Source organism: Dendronephthya gigantea, unplaced genomic scaffold (assembly GCF_004324835.1).
Source record: "Dendronephthya gigantea isolate DGI-Jeju-01 unplaced genomic scaffold, DenGig_1.0 000100F, whole genome shotgun sequence".
Lineage (NCBI taxonomy): Eukaryota > Metazoa > Cnidaria > Anthozoa > Malacalcyonacea > Nephtheidae > Dendronephthya > Dendronephthya gigantea.
Window position 1 is genome coordinate 363,013 of NW_021163110.1, and position 19,955 is coordinate 382,967.

General features: G+C 36.2%; 2 protein-coding genes and 1 long non-coding RNA gene across 3 annotated transcripts; 1 reads left to right on the forward strand and 2 right to left on the reverse strand.

The window, feature by feature from the left end:
• Window positions 1–2,429: 2,429 nt before the first annotated feature.
• LOC114534418 lies at window positions 2,430–5,410 on the reverse strand. The gene is made up of 5 exons (XR_003688132.1): window positions 5,268–5,410; window positions 4,567–5,090; window positions 4,033–4,133; window positions 3,256–3,338; window positions 2,430–2,709 (listed from the first exon to the last, which is right to left on the reverse strand). It is a non-coding gene; the product is annotated as an uncharacterized LOC114534418 (long non-coding RNA).
• A 1,609-nt stretch (window positions 5,411–7,019) lies between these two features.
• On the reverse strand, window positions 7,020–12,026 carry LOC114534422 (RRP15-like protein). The gene is made up of 7 exons (XM_028555865.1): window positions 11,881–12,026; window positions 11,006–11,079; window positions 10,402–10,476; window positions 9,804–9,909; window positions 9,113–9,202; window positions 8,562–8,641; window positions 7,020–7,801 (listed from the first exon to the last, which is right to left on the reverse strand). Exons 1-7 carry the CDS (start codon window positions 11,993–11,995, stop codon window positions 7,640–7,642), a joined length of 702 nt encoding a protein of 233 aa, XP_028411666.1. The 5' UTR covers window positions 11,996–12,026; the 3' UTR covers window positions 7,020–7,639.
• A 13-nt stretch (window positions 12,027–12,039) lies between these two features.
• Window positions 12,040–18,838, forward strand: LOC114534421 (KRR1 small subunit processome component homolog). The gene is made up of 12 exons (XM_028555864.1): window positions 12,040–12,110; window positions 12,217–12,252; window positions 12,924–13,090; window positions 13,478–13,612; window positions 14,295–14,420; window positions 15,333–15,416; window positions 15,562–15,618; window positions 15,754–15,918; window positions 16,529–16,606; window positions 17,082–17,181; window positions 17,452–17,507; window positions 17,931–18,838. Exons 1-12 carry the CDS (start codon window positions 12,080–12,082, stop codon window positions 18,003–18,005), a joined length of 1,110 nt encoding a protein of 369 aa, XP_028411665.1. The 5' UTR covers window positions 12,040–12,079; the 3' UTR covers window positions 18,006–18,838.
• Window positions 18,839–19,955: the final 1,117 nt, after the last annotated feature.

Consider the following 19,955-nt stretch of genomic DNA (forward strand, 5'->3'; position numbering starts at 1 on the left):
CCATACAGTGGAGACAAAGACAAACAAAAGCAAAGTCGAAGGAGGACTTGGCTTCTATAAAAGAAGCCATATCACAACTCCAAGCGAAAGATGCAGTAACAGGAGCAGACAAATCAATTTACTTCAACACTATTCATAGTGAAATAAGTGTCTACGAACAGGCCAATCTTCAATTTGAAGAATCTCAACCGCTTTGTTCAAGCACAAAAGTTCAAGTTGGAAGGGCTGGAAGCAGTACGCAAATTAATCCAACGAGGAGACTTCATGATGAAGTTAGACTTCCAAGATGCCTATTTTTCCGTGCCAATCTACAACAGTCACAAGAATTATCTACGGTTTGTCTTCCAAGAAAGAACATACGAGTTCTAATGCCTGCCATTCGGCCTATCCAGTGCCCCCAGGACCTTTACAAAGCTGTTGAAGGCACCTCTACATTATCGTGCACTGCAGAGACAACATAACCACAACATTCACAAAAGCAAAAACCTCTCGAGCAAGACAAAAGTCTATCTGACAAAAGAAAACCTCCAATGGTGGATTTCGTCCTAGATACATCAGTTCATCAAGGGTTTAATCACACTACCAGTGTTCGACCTGATTATTCACACCGATGCGTCCAATCAAGGATGGAGAGCCCAGTGCAATGGAGTCATGACACGGGGACGATGGAGCATCGAAGAATCCAGACATCATGCTTTCTAATTGTCTGGTAATCAGTAACCAGGCATCATTATACATTTGTAGGCGTGCAGTATGAGACAATCCGACACGAAAAGTTTACAATGCCGCTCTGCGCGGGAAATTTGACCGTCGTTTCATTGTAGCTATTTTTTAAAGAAAATACTAAATGGTTTTCCGTGCAGGATTGCGTTATACTGCACTTGGAAAATTGCTCGACTTTCGGAAAACGTGAAAAAGCTTTTTCACGCTCTCCGAAAGCCTCGCAATTTCCCGCGTGCAGTATCACGCAATCCTGCAGGGAAAACCATTTAGTATTCCTTTAATCCGACATGGCCTTTCGATTCGTACAGACTACAATTATAACACGTTTGCATAAGTTTGAGTAATAATCAATTACCAGGCGCAAGGGCTTAGCTGTGCTTGAACATGAAACCCTAGACAAATCGTCTTGGGTTCACACAAATAATTTCTAAGGTCGTAGCTCAACGCCTAATCAGAGGACTGCATATTCATAAATGTATGTTTTATAATGTAACGTTTAATAAGTTGGCTAAATACCAAATACCATAATTATGCACGAGATCATAAATTAGAATTTCAATAGCTGTGCAACTAATTACGCTTATGGGATTTGAGAATACGTTTATGCATATGATGGCGAGAAATAGCGCGGACATGGAATTGCCGATTGCCGTAAATTGCCGAAAACGGATGTTATTCTACAGAGCGTCCCAAAAAAAAGTCCCCTCTATTGAAACCAAGCCTTTGTTTGAATCTGATTGCCTGAATATTATAATAAACCCAATTGAAAGCAAGACGCTTTATTTGAATGCCTCAAACTAATAACTGCTCACCCTAAGTGTGATATTTTACCCTTGTATGATAATTGAAAAGTTTATTCAGTTTTCCATTATATCAATATCACACGACACCTCCAACCCTATAGCTTGTTCATCACGCCCCTGGGCCCTGACGTAACTAGCAGTGGTAGTAGCTGATAGTAAATATGCCAGTACAATTAAACGCATGATTACGTTTCCTGTGTATTATTACGTCAGATGCGTCACGTTAAGCTGGGGTGGTGGATTACTCTCAAAAGTTCATCTCACATCAAAAGTACGCTTGAAGTATTCTCTCGAGGTGTGGAAGAAAAATATTGCTGATCAATTTTGTTGCCGGCAAAAATTACCTATGTTTTATGACAGGATATTGCAGGGTCTGCGTTTTGGACGTGTTCGTACTTCAAGAGGTGTATTTTTGTTGTTTAAAACTGTTCCTCATGCAAGGCTCCGGTATAGAGTTTTACGACTGCTTTTATGGTTTCAAAGGCTCCGATCGACCAAACCGAAAATTTCCAACTGATGTGAGATCATGACGTCATGAGGCGTCTCGACAAAACTGAGTTTTCGTCCGCTTCGCCCGCGCAGGCGAAGTTCTCTTTCCCTGCAACTTTCTAAAAATAATCGGCTGACGCCTTAAAACCGGTTTTCCACTAGCGAAGCGACATTTAACTTTTGTTTCATAGCTCTCAACCTCAACCATCTGGAACAATTTTCTCCAATACAAAAGAATGAAGTCGCTTCGCGCCACAAATATCGCTAGTGGAAAACCGACTTTATGCCTGTTTTCCACTAAGTGGAATTTTGCGCACGGGGTGGAATTTTTCATTGCTTTTTCCGCTCCGCGCGCAAAATTCCGCCTAGTGGAAAACAGGCCAGCCTTACTGTGAGTATTTTGGTTTGCCGATGCCTTCTTCTTTCAAAAATAGTATTTTCAGCCAAGTCTATATTGTATTTGTATTTAATCCCAGTCGATATCGTGAAACAATGAAATCGAAAAGGCGAGAATTTAAATCACAACCTTATTAATATAGCTACTACTGAACCCTGATGACAACTAAAGATTTTGAAACAACAAGTTTCAATGAAATAAACATGAAACATTTAGCTAAAATATCTCTTCTCTTGCTTCATCAAACTAGAGAAACCCCGTTTCTTTGTGCAGAAGCATTTTCCGCTGCTGCAGTCACTAAAACACAAAATTATAAAGTACCGAAATGAATATTGTAGGGAAAATATATATATTTCAAAAATACATATGATTGAAATAGTGAAATACGTATATCAGTTGATATATAGAACATGCGTTATCGGTGGACTATACCACTTGATCAGAATGCATATCAGAGTGTGCTCACTGGATTTTTTTTCAAAATCTGTATTTTGAAAATGTATGGCGACTGCAAGTTTATAATATTCATACGAAATGCAATTTCCATACCATAGATCTAGTCTGGAAACAGTAAGAGTGTAGCATATTTCCATAGAATGGTTTTTGAGAAAAATGTCCACTCCAAGTCACAACATGCACGGCCAAATATTTTGCTAATTTTTTCATAGTTTTGACCGGGTTCTCTTCATTTTGAAAAAAGCGAAAATGGAAATAAAGTTGATTTATTTTATAAAAATATGTTTTTCGAGTAAATTTTGTTCTTTACCTTGAAAATTGTTTTGATACAGCCTGCATGCATGTATTTCATATATAATTAGAGTGTAAAGTAAGTAGTATGCTTACCAATATCCTACAGGACAATTATTACATCCAGTATTTGATGCTTTGAACTCTCTTCTCTTCCGTGGAGAATTCATCTCAACTTCCTTCAAATAATTAAAAACAAATGCTTTATTAGTTTAGTTAGTGTTTACATTAGGAGCCTTGCAGCTCCTCTAGGTATCATGGGAGGCAACGTCATGGAGGTGCTAATATAGTGTACTTAACGCTAGCGCAGACAGCGTTAGGCCTTCAGATTGGGGAAGAATCAACGTTCATCTTTTTTTATGTTAGAGTCTGTCATCCCAATGCTGATTCGTAAAAGAACCTCGCTAAGTTTATCAGGTGCACGATAACGAATAGAAACGCCTTTACGCCTTCAACGCCTCTTGTATTCACTACTGCAGCGGCATGCATGGGTAAAAATTATCATTTATATTTTTCTTGTAAACACTTCAATGAAAACATTGTTCACCGACACGGCAAGTGAACACATAATTATGATTACACAACTTACTATAAGGAATTTTTATTCGTATTATTATGGCCATATAAAAATAGCTATAAAGGAATCACATTTATCTAGAAATATATTGGGGTGTTTCGCTATGTATTAATCTTAAGTGAAACCCACCTATTTTTTTAATTAGATACCATAGTATAGATTGCAGTGGGTAAGGAACCGGGGGTGCTAGGAGGGCTATAGCCCATTTTTGGGGCAGTCAGGGAACACAATTCGTGTAAATTAAGCTTTTAGCTACAGTCCTGGATCGACGTAACGGAAAAAAAGAGAAATCTTACTTCAACGGCCTGGGATTTTCTGTTATACCGCAAAATTGGCGAGGAAAAAGTGGTATGGACAACCAACAATAGCACGACAGCACAAGCAAACTTCATTCTTCCTGAAACAAAATGACCAAGATAACAACGTATATATACAACAATATAATATGTACGTATTATATCATTCCTTCAATTTCTTCTGCATCTTTGCGCCCTCGTTCATGAGTATGACTGCATGCAGTACATGCAACGATGAACGACACATTCAGGCTACGTTCACACTGGACCGGAGAAATTTCGGATGCTGTACTCGAATTCGTCTGGTTCAGGTGTTCATAGGGTAAGAAGAATAGATAAAAATTTCACCGGTTTTTCGTGTTCGCGCGAGGAAACCGGACGATTTCGAGCACAGCACCAAATTCGTCCGTGTGAACGTTGACTCAGTTTCGAAAAGCAGCAAAAGCAACAAAATGATTTGAAATGTTAACCAGCAATATGAAGATCAGTTATTACCATCAAGTAACGAAGGCATACGAATTACCTTTAACAGACCTCAATTTGTGATGAATGGAAACTTTAAGCTTGTCAGAGATGCTGAGATGCTTCGTTTACAGTTCCAATGAGATAATGGTATCATTATGCAATTTTCATTGAGACTTACGTCTTGTGTGATATTACATTTCGGAACAGATTACTGATAAGGATATATCAGTTGTGACATTTCTGACAAATATATCCTTTGAACTGCCAGAAAGGTCAACTAAGTATATATAAACTTATACAATAAAAATCTTATTTGTTATCGCCATGCACAACTACAAAAGTTTTGATAGCTTTTTGTTGGTCGCGTTTGACCAAATAGATTTAGATTGAGGACAGGACTGTCAAAAACGACGTGAGAATGGCAAATAAGTGGCGTGATACGCCCAAAAAGGCCCCAAATATGGATCCCCCACCATGACGTACAGAGTAGACATTATACTCAGTATTCTGTATAATATCTATTCTGTGGCCGCCATTTACTCTTCGTTTTTACGCGTCGTCTTTGACGTTGCCGTTGTCCATTTGAATCCGCCCTAGAATAGTGAAAAGGATATAATTATAGCGAAAACTGACGAGTTACAGCAGCTATTGAGCTATATTGATCATATCACAGCAGCCCGATATAGCTATATTGATCAAACAAAACTAATGTATTTTATTTAATTTATATATGTATAATCGTAAAAAGTATAAACATACAATACCCGTACCCGTTTGCTGTTTACGTTAGGCCATAGTTTACCCCGAGGAAACAGGTAAAAATTACGAGTAAAGACGCTGACATCAGCAGAAATTAGTCAACAAAATGGCGATACTCGTACACCGGAACTGGGGTGTCAATTCTGAAGCTCCGCTTGCGACGGAGCAATATGACTACCTGTAGCTATATAGTGATAATTCCGACCAATGGCGTCATAAAGCATCTGTTTACCAAACTTTAGTAAAGTTTCGGAAATACGTCAAAAGCCTCTGTACGTCATAGCCAACTTTTTTCCCATGCATGCAGTACTTTGCTTCATTCTGCTTGCTACTTTTTCCACAGTAAAATTTCTCAATATTCGGAATTTGTACAAATAGGTTATCATGCGATGGCAAGTACAATTCATTTAGGGTTAATAGTACGAGTGATGTTTGAAAATGTTGCCAAAATTGGACGAGCTGCCCGGGCGAGTATCATCGCATGATTATTTATCATTAGCAGAATAAAATCGCGAACGTAATTTTCATTGCAAACGCGATAGTTTTTGTAGAAATGTAAAAATACAGTCCTGACAGATATTTATCCACTATTTTGTACTTTTGGCAGTATTTTCGTCTTTCTTGCCATTTTTAGTTCCTCCAGCGCTGTTTCGTTGTTTGTATCCAGCCTAGTACCCAGGCGCTTTATTGGAAAACATAAAGGCTGCATTCAGCGTAATATAGAGATCTGTGGCTAAGATGTGCGAGCGCGCAATGGTGCTTGGGGAGGACGCAACGGGAGAACGAAGCGCCTGGCAGAATATGCAGATTTCCGGCTCCTTTTTTGCAAAAAGTTTTTCGCTGTTTTGTTTAAATTGCCAAAATTATTTATTGTACTGCAGTACAATTAATGAAATAATTGTACTTCTTTCGACCAATTAGAATCCAGAAATTTTAGTACGCTAATAATAATACGTAGCACAACTGTTCGCTAATACGTGATTTCAGTTGTTGATTTGCTTAACGTCCACTAATTGTTCTTATATCAAACTTGCATGAAAAAACTGGGTTTTGAGGTCATGGGTATATTTATCAAGTGAATACAACCAAGGTACAACGAAGAGAAAATATTACAGATATCAATGAAACAAGATTGCGCGACAATGAATCTGTGTGGAAGTTCTGATCTGGGGTGGCTGGTGCAGTGGACCTGCCTTACAAAAATAACTAAAATTCCAGTCGATAAATAATTTTCGAAGTACGACATGCTAAATTTAGTTTAAATTAGCTATCTTTTTCTCTCCCTTGCTGCTAAAACCGCTCCAACCCTCCTTGATATGTATTCCATGAGGTTTTTCATTGATCACCAATGCCTAATTTTTCTGTACATAAGAATTTGGGATCGTTGTCCTAAATGAATCCCGAACCAGATGACTTTGAAAGATTGTGAACGACCTCAAACACATCCCTTAATATGTGTAAAAGATACTAAGTCCCAATGTGTATTTTTGACCCACTTCGAAGGTGAAAAGGTGAGCACACACACCTGTCTATCTTGAAATGATTTGTAGCGGGCGGTCAACGAGTCCGAGTCTCCATGCGCTTAAAACGCAGAAAAACGTCCGCTGAAGACGACGTCTGGGGCCGGTTGTTCGAACATATATTTAGCTCAGTTGTTCAATGAATAGATAATTTTGCTTTCCATTTTGAACTTATCCACCGTTTAAGCCAAACGCCTTTTGAACAACCGGCGCCTGATATGCCACTTCTTATTCTGAGCTAAGATATACATGGTTACAGGCATGGTTGACTTGAGACAGCGTAAATCAGACTGCTGTTACCAGTTGACGCTGAAACCTTATGATAAAATCAATTTTTTCACCAAGTAAAATAAATATCGTCTATTTTTTACAAATATAAATGCCTCGTGTTTATATATAAGCGCCCTGGCTGTTACACTACCATGACTTCTATTTTTTCTTGGATGAAATGTGTAACAAAATAACATTAGGTATTTTAGGCATTAGTGCTGTATGCTATACTCGACGTCCAGGTTAAGTTCAAAAGTAGGTTCTGTTGATAAGGTTCTGGGTTAACACGCAGACCGAAATTCGGTGGGGCGACAAGTTTTAGCTTTGAGTTTAATGTAAGTTATGTAACATGATCGTATATACTTAGTGGGCGTTATGATCAACCCTGTGCTCTAGCATTTAATTATTAAAGATCATTCACTGTTGCAAGTAAAGATTGAAAGTTTTAACACCACTCACTGGTTCTATCACCGATACGTACTTAAACGGTATATCTCCCACTGTCGATATCAATTGCTCCGCATCCACTTTTTTTCTGCATTTCCTTTCTCGCTAACCACGAGATACTAAACCACGATTTGCAACTGTATATCTTAGTCACTCTCGTCATCATCAAAATCAACAGCCAGTCGGTTCTCTTCGTTTTCATTCTCGTTGTCATCACTGTCCTTATCCCAATCTTTCATTTTACCCCCCATCATAAAGTCTTCTCTTAAAATGTCCCACTTCGATGCTTTGTCTTCGTTTCCATTAACCTACATCAAATTATAAACCGTCGTTTATTTTTGCGAACTTGCATGTCCCCAAATTTATTATCATATTATTAACTTTGCGACGGCATTTCAACCCGGTCTTGTTATGAAACTGGGATGGAAATAAAAAGCTTCGAAAATGTTTTTCTTTCCTTTTCTTCACCTTTATGCTCAATCACAGATATCCTAAGGCCAAGTAATTGCATATTAGGCATTTAAAGAGTCTAAATACATAGCTACGTAGCTTCATTATGAGCCTTGTCTTAGGCTCAAAATTCAGCATGGTTTTTATATGGTTCCGACGTGTCAAACCCACACTGGGCTGAAAAGCGCGTGTTTTTTACAAAATTTGTTTCCCGAGTTAGAGAAAACAAGAGTGATTTTTAAACAGAAGCGGCTGTATACTGGCAATTAACGCCTTGAAAAATGTTTATCCTGGCGTTTTAGGAAAACCACCTTCTTTTAAATAGGGCATGAAGTGAACATAGTTGGTAAAATATAGTAATATTAGCAACTTATACAACGCTGCATGCATAATAAACTTAGACTTTTGGCGTGCAGCCATCATATTTTCCCAACACCAAAGTGTACAATGTATAGATTGTACACCAAAGTACAGTGTATAGATTGTACACCAAAGTACAGTGTATAGATTCTATAGGTGAAGGCATTTAGTATGACCACTATTAACTTATTCTTTTCCATATATCACTGATTCGTACGCATAACCCATGCAGTCCTATATCGCAAGATTAGTACATACATCATTTCCATGTTGAACTGTTTCATTTGAATTACTTTTAAGCATATCCAGAAAACTTGACTTAGACACTGACTTCAGTACTAAAAGGAGGAGGAAATCAATGTTGTTAGCGTTTTCAAAGTAAAATAAACGACATGTATAAACAATGTAAATCTTGGATGAAGAAATGCAAGAAAATTTGCGAACTGTAGAACGTCGAATTGTAGAAGGTTCTATCTATAGTACTTTACATTTTAGGTGATATAGTTATCTTCAGTCGCGATAAATTATATTTAAAGTAAAGTCTTGCACTTTAATTATCTCATGCAGGGTGCATATTGATATATTCATTTTTACACACACAAAGTAAAATACAGAAATCACTCATGCAGGCACGGGACCAATTCTCATCCCCTGCCCACCAATCGAGTGTCAAATTACGGTCCTGTCAAAAACTTGACCCAAACAATAATATTTGGGTCTGACAACCCTATTTTTAATGCCGTCAAAAATATGTGGGTTACGAGCTGTTGTAAACTAGGAACAAATCAAACTAAGGTCGACATGAATACCTTTTGCCTTCTTTGCTTCAGTCGGTGCAGTCTTTAGTTTAGCATCAAGATCTTTTTGGTGTTTGTTCACGGCATTGAACAGCTTCACCACTACATTTCACATAAAAAATCAAGAAGCATTTTACGGGACTGTTTACATAGTCCCTCTTAGCCGAGATTCAACGAAACATGAGATGACTTTCAGGTATCAAAATGAGTCTTCATGAAACCAAACAAGTTTTAGGATGACTACATTACTGTAAGAATCATGTTATATATCCATTTCAATACCTCAAAGTCAATTAAGTCATCTTATGCTTCGCTGAATCTTAGCAAAGTGGGATCATGTAAACAGCTCTTTAGACGACGCAATATTGATTAGATTGTTTTGAATCTTGAACCAATTAGAAACTACAAAACGGATTGTAATTTTATTGTGAATTTTCGATCTTGATAACAAACTTTTGAATGTCTGAACGAAGTTCGGAATATTTGTGGGCAAATAATATACGTGTTTTGATTGGTATTTAAAAATCCAAATCAATGAGGGTAAATCAATAAAACTCTGTGGCACTTCACTCCATGACAGGGTTTAAGGGTCGTAATTTCGAGTGGAAATCGTACACAACTCGCATTCAAGCCAGGGACAGTAGTCACAGCAATGCATCATGCGAGATAAATGAATGAATGTTTTATTCTGTTTTACACAGACCTCCTTTTGTTGCAATCCTTCTTAACGTTCTCTCCTTTTCATCATTACTTGGAGCAGGTTTGACATGGTTTTGTTCCCTTGCCTGGTGCTTTTCCTGGCTGATAACCTGTCAGAGAATGGCTAGGTTATTTACATGCATGTACGTATTTCTTACTAATAGGAAGAGTAAATGATTTTCCATGCAGAATCCAGTAAAAAAAAGGGGCGTATGAAGATTATAGTGGAAATTGTGAAGCTAATTTTTTAAAAATTGAACGAGAAGCAGATTCAAAAACAGATTCAATTTTTGGCTTCAACCAAGTATAGCGCTAAACTATAGGAGTTTTTATTACAGTTCACTGGTCGACAGCACCATGGGAGAATCATTTGGTACGGTATAATTGTTTATTAAAATGCATCATGAAGAAAGGGTTTAAAACTTTTTTTTTGGAAAAATACGAAAAATATCACCCTGCCCTAAGAGGTTTGAGAGTTTTGTAAATCCAAAGTATATACTGTTTTTTTTAATTTTGCACACGTCCACAAAACGTACAAAAGCAAGTCTAAAAAACACACAGCAGACGTTCAAATACATCCTGAATTAAATCACCCACATTACCTTCTGCTTTGCAACTTCTTCATGTTTTCTCTTCCTCTCTCTTTCTGCTTTCTTGTACTTGATGAGAACAGCTGGCTGTAAAGATAAGTTTTGGAAAAAAAAATTGCCCTTAAAATTATATAATCATCATTCATTCAAAAAGCTGAACAAATTTATAATGTAATATAGCCAATTAGCCTTTCTCACAATGAGGAATGTGCTGCCATTTTTGGGGTACCTTTTTTTTAAATTGTAAACGCAAGTCCTTGTCAGGGCGGTTGTCTATAATTTTAAGCTTAATTTATTGTTCAAATAGTCTACAGACTCTTAAAAAATGCTTCTTACATTGCTATTATTGTTTAAATGCATTTAAGAAAATTGAAAGTACCCCCAAAAATGGCGGTTATTCGTCATTGTGAGAAAGGTTAATTGTGAATATTGAAATAGAAATTTTTTTTTAAAGTGTATATAAAAATTATCCACCTATGATAGGCCTTAAGTGAAAGGTTTCTATACAAATCTTTCTACAAAATTTAAAATTAAAATTTTCAGAAAACACAAGATTCCTTGTGACCTGTTGAGTCAAAACATCCTGCATGCTAATAATTTGAGTCTTTATGAATACCTTGTCGTCTGGCAGTGGCTTGGTCAAAATTCTTGCCATGGCATCCGCCCATCCTGGATTTCCATTAATCTTATCTATACACAAAATAGAATTTTAATGTCTAATCTGAAGTCATCAGTGGTACAATTAAGGCAATTCAATATGCCTATTTAAAGAGCACTAAAATGAGTGAAGAGAGTGCAAAATACATTTGGACAAATAATTTACACTGAAGGGCTTGAGCAGTGCTACATATGTGAGTGGTGCACACATGGCCAACAAAGGCCAATGAGGAGGTTCAATAAACAACATTTTCTGCTAGGTGTTAATTAGTGTGTATGAAATTGCAAATCATTCCCATGCAAGTATTCTTATAAAGGATGCAACACGTTGCCTGGTACTGTATCTACAGGCTTCAGAAACAAGTTGGCACCTCTTACTGTATATTCAATTCTACATGGTCAAACTTGAATATTGGCAACAGTACAATAACTTCAAATTGGCATTTGCCATTTGGGGGTATCAGGTGTGACACCACTTGGTAACTGATCAGAGTAGGTTAGTTTAACATTGGAGATTGGTATTTCAATTTGCAGTTCATTAATTTTAAAAATCTTGTGATGAGAATAAAGGATTTTTGTGGCCATAGAGGATTTATATTTTTATATCAGCAGTAACTCCAACTAATATACAATGCCATTGGCAAGAGAGGTTGTCAACCTTTACTTGATCTCTTTTCTTCTTATTGGGACTAATCAATTTACACGTGAGTATTTATGAAACAATGATGTCAAACAACTCTGACAAATTGGGAAGCAAATGGATGGAAATAATTGCCATATAATTGATCAAAAACACATGCCCTGACTATAACATAACTGAAGATTACTGCATACTCGATTCATCCATCTCGTGGTTTTCATTCTCGTTTTCATCCAGCGTATGTGTTTGTTCTTGGTCACTAATTTCAGTAATTTGTTGTTCTTTCTCAGAGTCTGATGAAGCAGCCATTTCTTACCAGATGAGCCAGCGATGAGAATACACTTTATAACCAGGCTTACATGAAGTAGAGCGAGATAACCTTAAATTTCCAATATGGCTGAAGAAGAAAGCTCGTCGTCCGAAGGTATTTTATAGAAATTAATTCTAGTGACTCAAATTTGATTTAAAAAGCAATCTAACAGTTCGGGTTATTTTGATAATACTGACACCTATTTATCTGATCATTTTAGTTTCTAACAAGAAGAATCGATGGCGAAAAGATAAACGTATGTATCATTTAGAAGCATGATATTGATATTTGAAACATACATATAGCAAGGCTAATTTCAAATAACTTCTAAAATTGGCTGTATAGAAACAGGATGGCTTGGTATGAAATGTATAGTGGCCAACGTGAAGATTTTAATAGTCCAACTAATGCCAATTTAGTTGGACTAAACAATTTAACATTATTCATTTATTTACAATTCACACAAAACTAGACTCTGACTGCTTCCTAGATGGCCTTTGATTAAAGTATAAACGACATACAGTTGACATGCCTAAACCTTTAGATTTGTGTCCTTATTGCATTCATTAATATATTATATTTCACATCAATCATTGTCTGGAATGTCTGCAAATTATGTGCCCGAGATTTAAAGGAAAATACTAGTACAGTATGCAAAATGAAGACATTAAAATGGCATGCCTGTCATATCACTGTTGTGCTATACATACTTTCCATGCTGGCTGTCCACCATAACTCTGACATGTGTAGGCTGGCTCACTTAGCAACCCTAAAAAAATGGGTGGAATCAGTAAAAGCAATCTTTGTTAGTAAAATTCAAATATATAAGATTTTAGTGTGGTGCAATTTTAGTATGGCAGAGCAGAATTAACCCTTAACCCTTTTTCATGTGATATTTTTAAAATATATTTAACAAAACATTTTTAGCATGGGATCATGAAGGAATTGATCATTGGAAAATAGAGCCATTTTCAGCAGAAGACAATAAACATGGTCTCTTGGAGGAAAGTTCCTTTGCAACACTCTTCCCGAAATACAGAGAAAAATATTTACGTGAAGTTTGGCCACTTGTGGATGCGAAATTGAAAGAACATGTAAAAAAGACTTTTCAAATAACATTTTTAAAATAACTTTTCATTATATGTAGGAATCATCATCATTTTAGTTTGAGGTATTCAATGAATTTAGAAAATATTCAATATCTACTTTTTTGAGCATTGCATCTACCATTTAGTGAAACATTAGTTTGTTTGGTTTTTTTTGTGCATGTTCATGCAAATTCATGCATACCAGGGTTTCTAACAAGATCAAGATGGTTATACAATATGGATTTCTTCACATAATCAACATATTTTTGACATTCTCTTTTGACATTCTCTTTTTGCTTAGTGGCAATTTTTGTACAAGTCCACAGTGTCTTTGTAACAACTCAATATATCCTAATATTAATATTCTTTGTACGTATAAATATTTCACTTTAGGGTGTAAAATGCCAATTGGATGTGATTGAGGGTAGTATGAGTGTCTATACAACAAGAAAGACCTGGGACCCATATATTATTATCAAAGCACGTGACATGATAAAACTCATGGCCAGAAGTGTCCCATTTGAACAGGTACTTCTATATTTGCATTTTGACTTCATAACCTCATCAAAACATCAAGTCTCAAGAACATTGGCCAAAAGAACTTACAAAGTTCTATAAATAAATAATCCGGGGAATAGGTGCCCATACTATAGTGTAGCTTTATCATACCTGTACCTATACTTGGGCTTAGCATCAAATGTGGTAAAACAACTGCCTAAATAGACAAAACACTTCTCGACGTTTTGATCTGAGGGCCTTCGTCAGGAGAGTGATACTAACTCTCCTGACGAAGCCCCTCCGGTCAAAACGTCAAGAAGTGTTTTGTCTAATTTAGGCAGTTGTTATACCACATTTGATGCTAAGTTGTTTGAAGACGCTGCCACGCTGCTCCTTGGTTATATTGGAACTTATATACCTGTGCTTGCTACAGTATTTTGTTAAATTCACTTGATCACAATGAAGGATATACTGTACGTCTTCGTTGTTACTTGTGGGCTATTGTATTCTGGTGGGCTAAGATCTCGAAATTTACTTCTATAGGAGTCGGGCTATAGACCCCTGATTGGCCTCTTCTTAAGTGAAACCCTCTTCTTCAAATTAAGATTACAAGTAAATGTTCAATAGGCCTTCTAATAAAGACTTGATTTTCGGAAGGATGATATTCACGTGGTCAAATATATAATACGAATATTGACCGTCTTCCTCTTAGGCGTTGAGAGTTTTGGATGATTCTGTATCATGTGATATCGTCAAAATTGGTTCCCTTGTTCGCAACAAAGAAAGATTTGTAAAGCGTCGACAAAGGCTAATTGGTCCAAACGGCGCGACGTTGAAGGTTAGTCAAAGGTTATTTAAGTCGCCATAAAAATGATGCAGAATAGAACAATATACAAGATAGAAGTCGATTTAGGTGTTGTGCGGTAACGTATGGACGAAAATTAGTGTGTAATGAACGAATTTAAGGGGAAATGAAATGAGCGGGGATGAAATTAAGTCGAATTTAAGTAAACGTGAATGGCGTGGCATCGTGTTGAAAATTATTAGTTAAATATTGTGGAGTTTAGCAGAATTGCCTGGAATGGAATGTAGTGGGATGAAATAGTGTCATATAGAACGATATTAAATTGGGTGGCATGAAATGTCATGGGACGCTATGAATTACGTGAGGAGAGATTGTCATGGAACGAGAAGAAGTATTCATTATGAAATATGTAGGTGTGAATTGGAAGTGAGTAAGATGAAATATAATATTATGTAACGATGTGGAGTGGGAAAGAATAGGGTGTCATGGAATATGAGATGGCCGTTGAATGGTAGAAATTCGTGAAACGAGGTGAATTGGGATGGAACAGATGCAAAAAATTGGAATAGCGTGGAATGAAGTGCCATTTAATGTGATGATGTTGCATGGAAAACGAGATAGAATAGAATGTCATAAAATGTGATGAAGAAGATGATGATTAGCGCAGAGTTGAATAGGAAGGAATGGAGTTCATAAAATAGTATTGGGTGAAATAGAGTTGTACAATTCTATTCTCAATACAATATACAGTAGGTGACATATCAACCTAATGTTCTTTCATTGGTAAAAACCAACTTTAAGCTCATTTTAGCCCACTAACCTTCAACTCGGCCTAAAAGAGTTTCATTTCAGCCTGAAAAATATGCCGTGAGTTATTGTGCTAAAGGTGAACTTAAAGTCATATCCCGATAAAGTTTTTCTAAAATATTTTTATATTTTTTTCAGGCACTTGAGTTACTAACAGAGTGTTATATTATGGTACAAGGAAACACGGTTGCAATCATTGGCTCCTATAAAGGATTGAAAGCTGTAAGTTTAATCCTGTAGAATCGTGAATTATTTCACAGAGAATTTTATTAGGTGTAAATATGACACTAAAATTGACCGTAAAAATACAAGTGGCTTTTTTGATCGACAAAGAATGTCAGTTTCACGTATGGAATTCTGTTTTTAGGCCCGAAAGGTAGTTGAAGAAACGATGAAGAATATTCATCCAATCTACAATATAAAGGTATTTTATTTATTATTGAAAATGTGGCCACCGGCTTACGTGTTATAAGAATGAACTAGCAGCAGTTGGCAATCGTAACCACAATAAACTAAACAGTGGACTCGTTGTTAACCACTAAATTAACGTATTTTATAGACTTTAATGATCAAACGGGAATTAGCTAAAGATCCTGCTTTGAAGAACGAATCATGGGATCGTTTTCTTCCCAAGTTTAAGAATAGTTCTGTGCAACAACGTAAGAAACCTAAAATTGCGAAGAAAAGATACACGCCGTTCCCTCCCCCACAGCAAGAAAGCAAGGTAAGTTCACTGATTCAACTTCAAGACTCACGATTCACACAGCAATAATGACACAGTCATGCATCAACGTTAACACGTTATATGTATAACATGTCGTGATATCATAAAACTGTCGATATTGATAATAATCACAATAATCACTGTTATCTTTCTTTATGTACCTTTGGAATAGTCTTAGCCTCTATCAAAGATTTTGTTTGATAAATTTCTCACAAATGTAATTTTTTTCGTGATTCGTTAACAAAGCCACTATTTTTATGAACGTCTTTATCTTGTAGTTTCCCGAGAATAAGTTAGATAATAATTCACTAATTTTTGTTCCCATCCATTTAGTGCATGAAGTTCCTGGGAAAGCTTGTTTGCATTTCCTGTTAAAATCATTGCATGAAAAGCGCGTGAGACACAGTAAAAAGATTCTAGCGGATTCTTGTCCTATATTTGTCCGATCAGTTTTAAAAAATCTGCATTTACACTTTACATAAGGGACAGAGCCAATATCACAAATGTTGTTTTACTGTTCCTAATAAGTTGTGCGTGTTTAATAAAAAAACCAAAACCATTGCGAATTTATACATGACATAAGTTTACACATAGTCTGGTTTTCATTAAGGTGGATAAACAGCTTGCTAGTGGAGAGTATTTCCTCAAGGAGAAAGAAAGAAGATTTAAGGCACAAGAGGAAAAGAAGGTATTCTTATATTTTTTCCATTTTCTGGCAATGTTTTCTGCTGCACTTTGTGTTTAATGTTAAAGTATCAGTGCAAGATGAATCGCTGATATAAAGTTGATGTTTTATTTTGTTATTTAACTCACTTGATTTACTTTTTCCTATCGTATAATTGGATAGCGATTAAAATACAAGGATGAAGAATATAACTCTTGCATACAGCATATTTGTTAAAAAATAAACTAAGAAACGAGCGTCTCAGCATTACAATTCATCCTGATTGGCTGATTCTGCCACGCACTATAACTATTGTTAAAAGTTAACTAATTATTTTTACAACCTGGACTGGGCCAGTGGCATAATTAGATCGATAATTGGGGAGGGGGTGTTTATTCATGACATCACGTCCGCTCACTTTAACGCTCAATAAGCATCATATATGCATGTTTAACCGGATTCAATAGCATTTCTGAGCAACTGCGCTTATTTTAAACAGAACAAACAAGCGAAGGCGGAAGGAATACGTAAAGAACGCCGGGAAAAGATGTTTGTACCTCCTGAAGAAGAGAAACAGACAAAAATAAAGCATGAAAAAGGTATTTACATATCACTTATTTGCAAGCTTTTTCCCGCCTCTCAAACGCTTTAAGAGATAAAGAGAAATAAGATAAGAGCAAATGGTTTGCAAGTATGTATGTTCAAAATGTACCGGTTGAGTTAAGAAAAACTGATTCTAACTTAATTTATATTATTCTGCGATGTTACACGTAACAATGTTACATGTAACACACACAAGTTTGTGATGCGACAAACACGTATATACGAATTTATGTACCTGCTAAATATTATATATACGGTATTTTCAGATTCAAATGATAAAGTTGATGTACAAGCATTTAAGAAAAAAGTTAGAACCTCTCAGGTTAGTTTTTTGCTTATTTGTGTGGGGTACCTATGCGCGATGTTACACGTAACAATTTCCATTAAACAACAATGTTGTATAAATTAAAACAATATATTATTCTTGTAACATGTAGTTTCCGAAACCATTTTTGTGTTACAAACTGGCTCATATATACAGTATTCGACACATAACTACGCAAATCTTTATGGAAGCATTTTTGCGTAGAGTTGACGTAAAAAGATGTTGCGTGTATAACATTATTTTTATAGTTCCCCAGGACCAAGAGTTTTCTATGCAAATATCTTTTATTCGCCATTTTATTCATTTTGGCAAAACCATTAATTGTACTGCAGTCAGGGCAAGATGAATGTATATGAATACACATATATTAATTTGTCACGTAACGTGATGATAATTTGTGCACTCGTTGAATCTTTTTAGAAACGTAAACATTCTGGCGTGATTGATAGTAAGACAACAAATATCAAAGAAAAGAAAAGGAAAAAGTCGACGTAGTATCTACGACACCATATATTGATGGTCAACTTATAGTAATGCACATCTTTTGTATAGTGTAAGGTGCCATATTTCAGCCACTGTCTATGAATTTGTTGGGTCTGGACAATTTTTTTTCTTTCAACGTCATGTCCTCCGCAAATCCTACGATAATAGGCGTCCAATTCTCATTGTAAACTTTGTCGACTTTTTACCGTCAAAAAAATCCGGCTCGTGAAAAACCGCCTTGATTTCGTTCGTAATACTGGAAATCATTAAAAGACCCTGAAAATTATTATTTGCCTTGTCAATAAAATATCTGCGCGCATGCCTGTCAGACTTTGAACATTGCCATGCGTGATGTTATTGGCAGAGTTGTGCAGAGTTAAAAACACGTTATTAATCCATGTACTTCAGGTCGCCAGAAATAAAAACATGTCGGCAAAAATGAGTTTTCAATAGTCCCTGGGCGTCAATCGAACGTTAATTGCTGATTTCTATTGAAAGTGAAATTGTTTTCAAAAGAAATTAGCAAGCCATAGCGTAATATATGGTATGTCCCCTTCCATGAACGTCGATTGACGCCAATGCAATAGTCAATAATGCCTATACAGTGTACTTTACTGTGAATATATTGTGGACCTTTATAGAAAGCCCACGTTATGACGTAGTTTGCGGGCAAAACATGTTTGTGAGTGGCCAATACGTCCATGCAGTTGGCCAATATGGAGCATACTTGGATGGCAAACTATATATGTACATATATATATGTACATCAAAACCACAACATGGACATTTCATAGTTAACATATTTTAGATTTAAAACGACTTTTCAATTAAGAGGCGGCTTGTGATATATATCTTATAAATATATAAATCAATATATAAATATTGCTAGGAAGCAATGTTGCATGGAAATGTTTCAAAATGTGTAGACCTATATGGGGGATACCGCCAATTTAAGATTTTCAAACTGACTGTTAAGCTATTGGAAAATACATTTACTCGGGGTTCCCTTTTTGTAAGAAAAAGTTTCTCTGAAAGCCTGCGCCCATGCACCCCACCCAAACTGCTTCATACGCCTCTGATGATAAATTTTCAAAAATATAATTTAATTTCTAGACACTTGCCTAAATAACCAGAAGTGCTGACCATAAAAGCATTGGTATTTAAATATATTAGACAGATCTTGGCCATGCCGTTCCAATAAATTGCATGAGTGTATATAGTGTGAAGGGGGCTTATATATATTAGCTACATTAAATATCGAAGACTAGCTCATACTCGCCGTAGTCTGATTTCATTCAATAATTCATTGAACTAATATATTGTATATGCCTACAAGAAATAGCAAGATGTAAAGGCCCTGTTACACGGTGCAACGTTTCTTGCAACGTGCAATGCAATTCTAATTTTAAATCAGTGTATTATGTTTCGCGTAGTTGCCATCTCTGAAAAGGATAATTGTATTGCAAGTTGGTTGATAAATTAATTGCACCGTGTAACACCGTCTTAGCAGCGAGGTTTCTCCTAACAATACCAAGCCTGGCTTGCGAGGTTGCTAACACGAGATTCTTAATTTATGAGTGGTTTTTTACGATCCTTCACAAGCGCTAAGTAAAAAAATCCTCTCTATCAGCATTTTAATTGAAAGCTTTTAACTAAACAAACTAAATCCCGCCGTATAAATCTTCCTCATTTAACATACTGAAATATTTCCTACCTTTCTAAATGTCTATAAGGCCCGTTTACTTGCTATTTTTTCTGCGATTTTCTTCTTTTGATAGATGTGAACGTGTGAATTAGTTACAGATGTTCAAGTAAGAGCTTTTATACATCATAGCATTCTTAACTAGTCACTCGTTCACATCTGCCAAAAGAAGAATATCGCACCAAAAATTGCAAGTGTAAACGGGCCTATAGAAACGGGGGGGGGGTGTGATTGTGGGGAGTTTCTGAACCCCCAGGTTC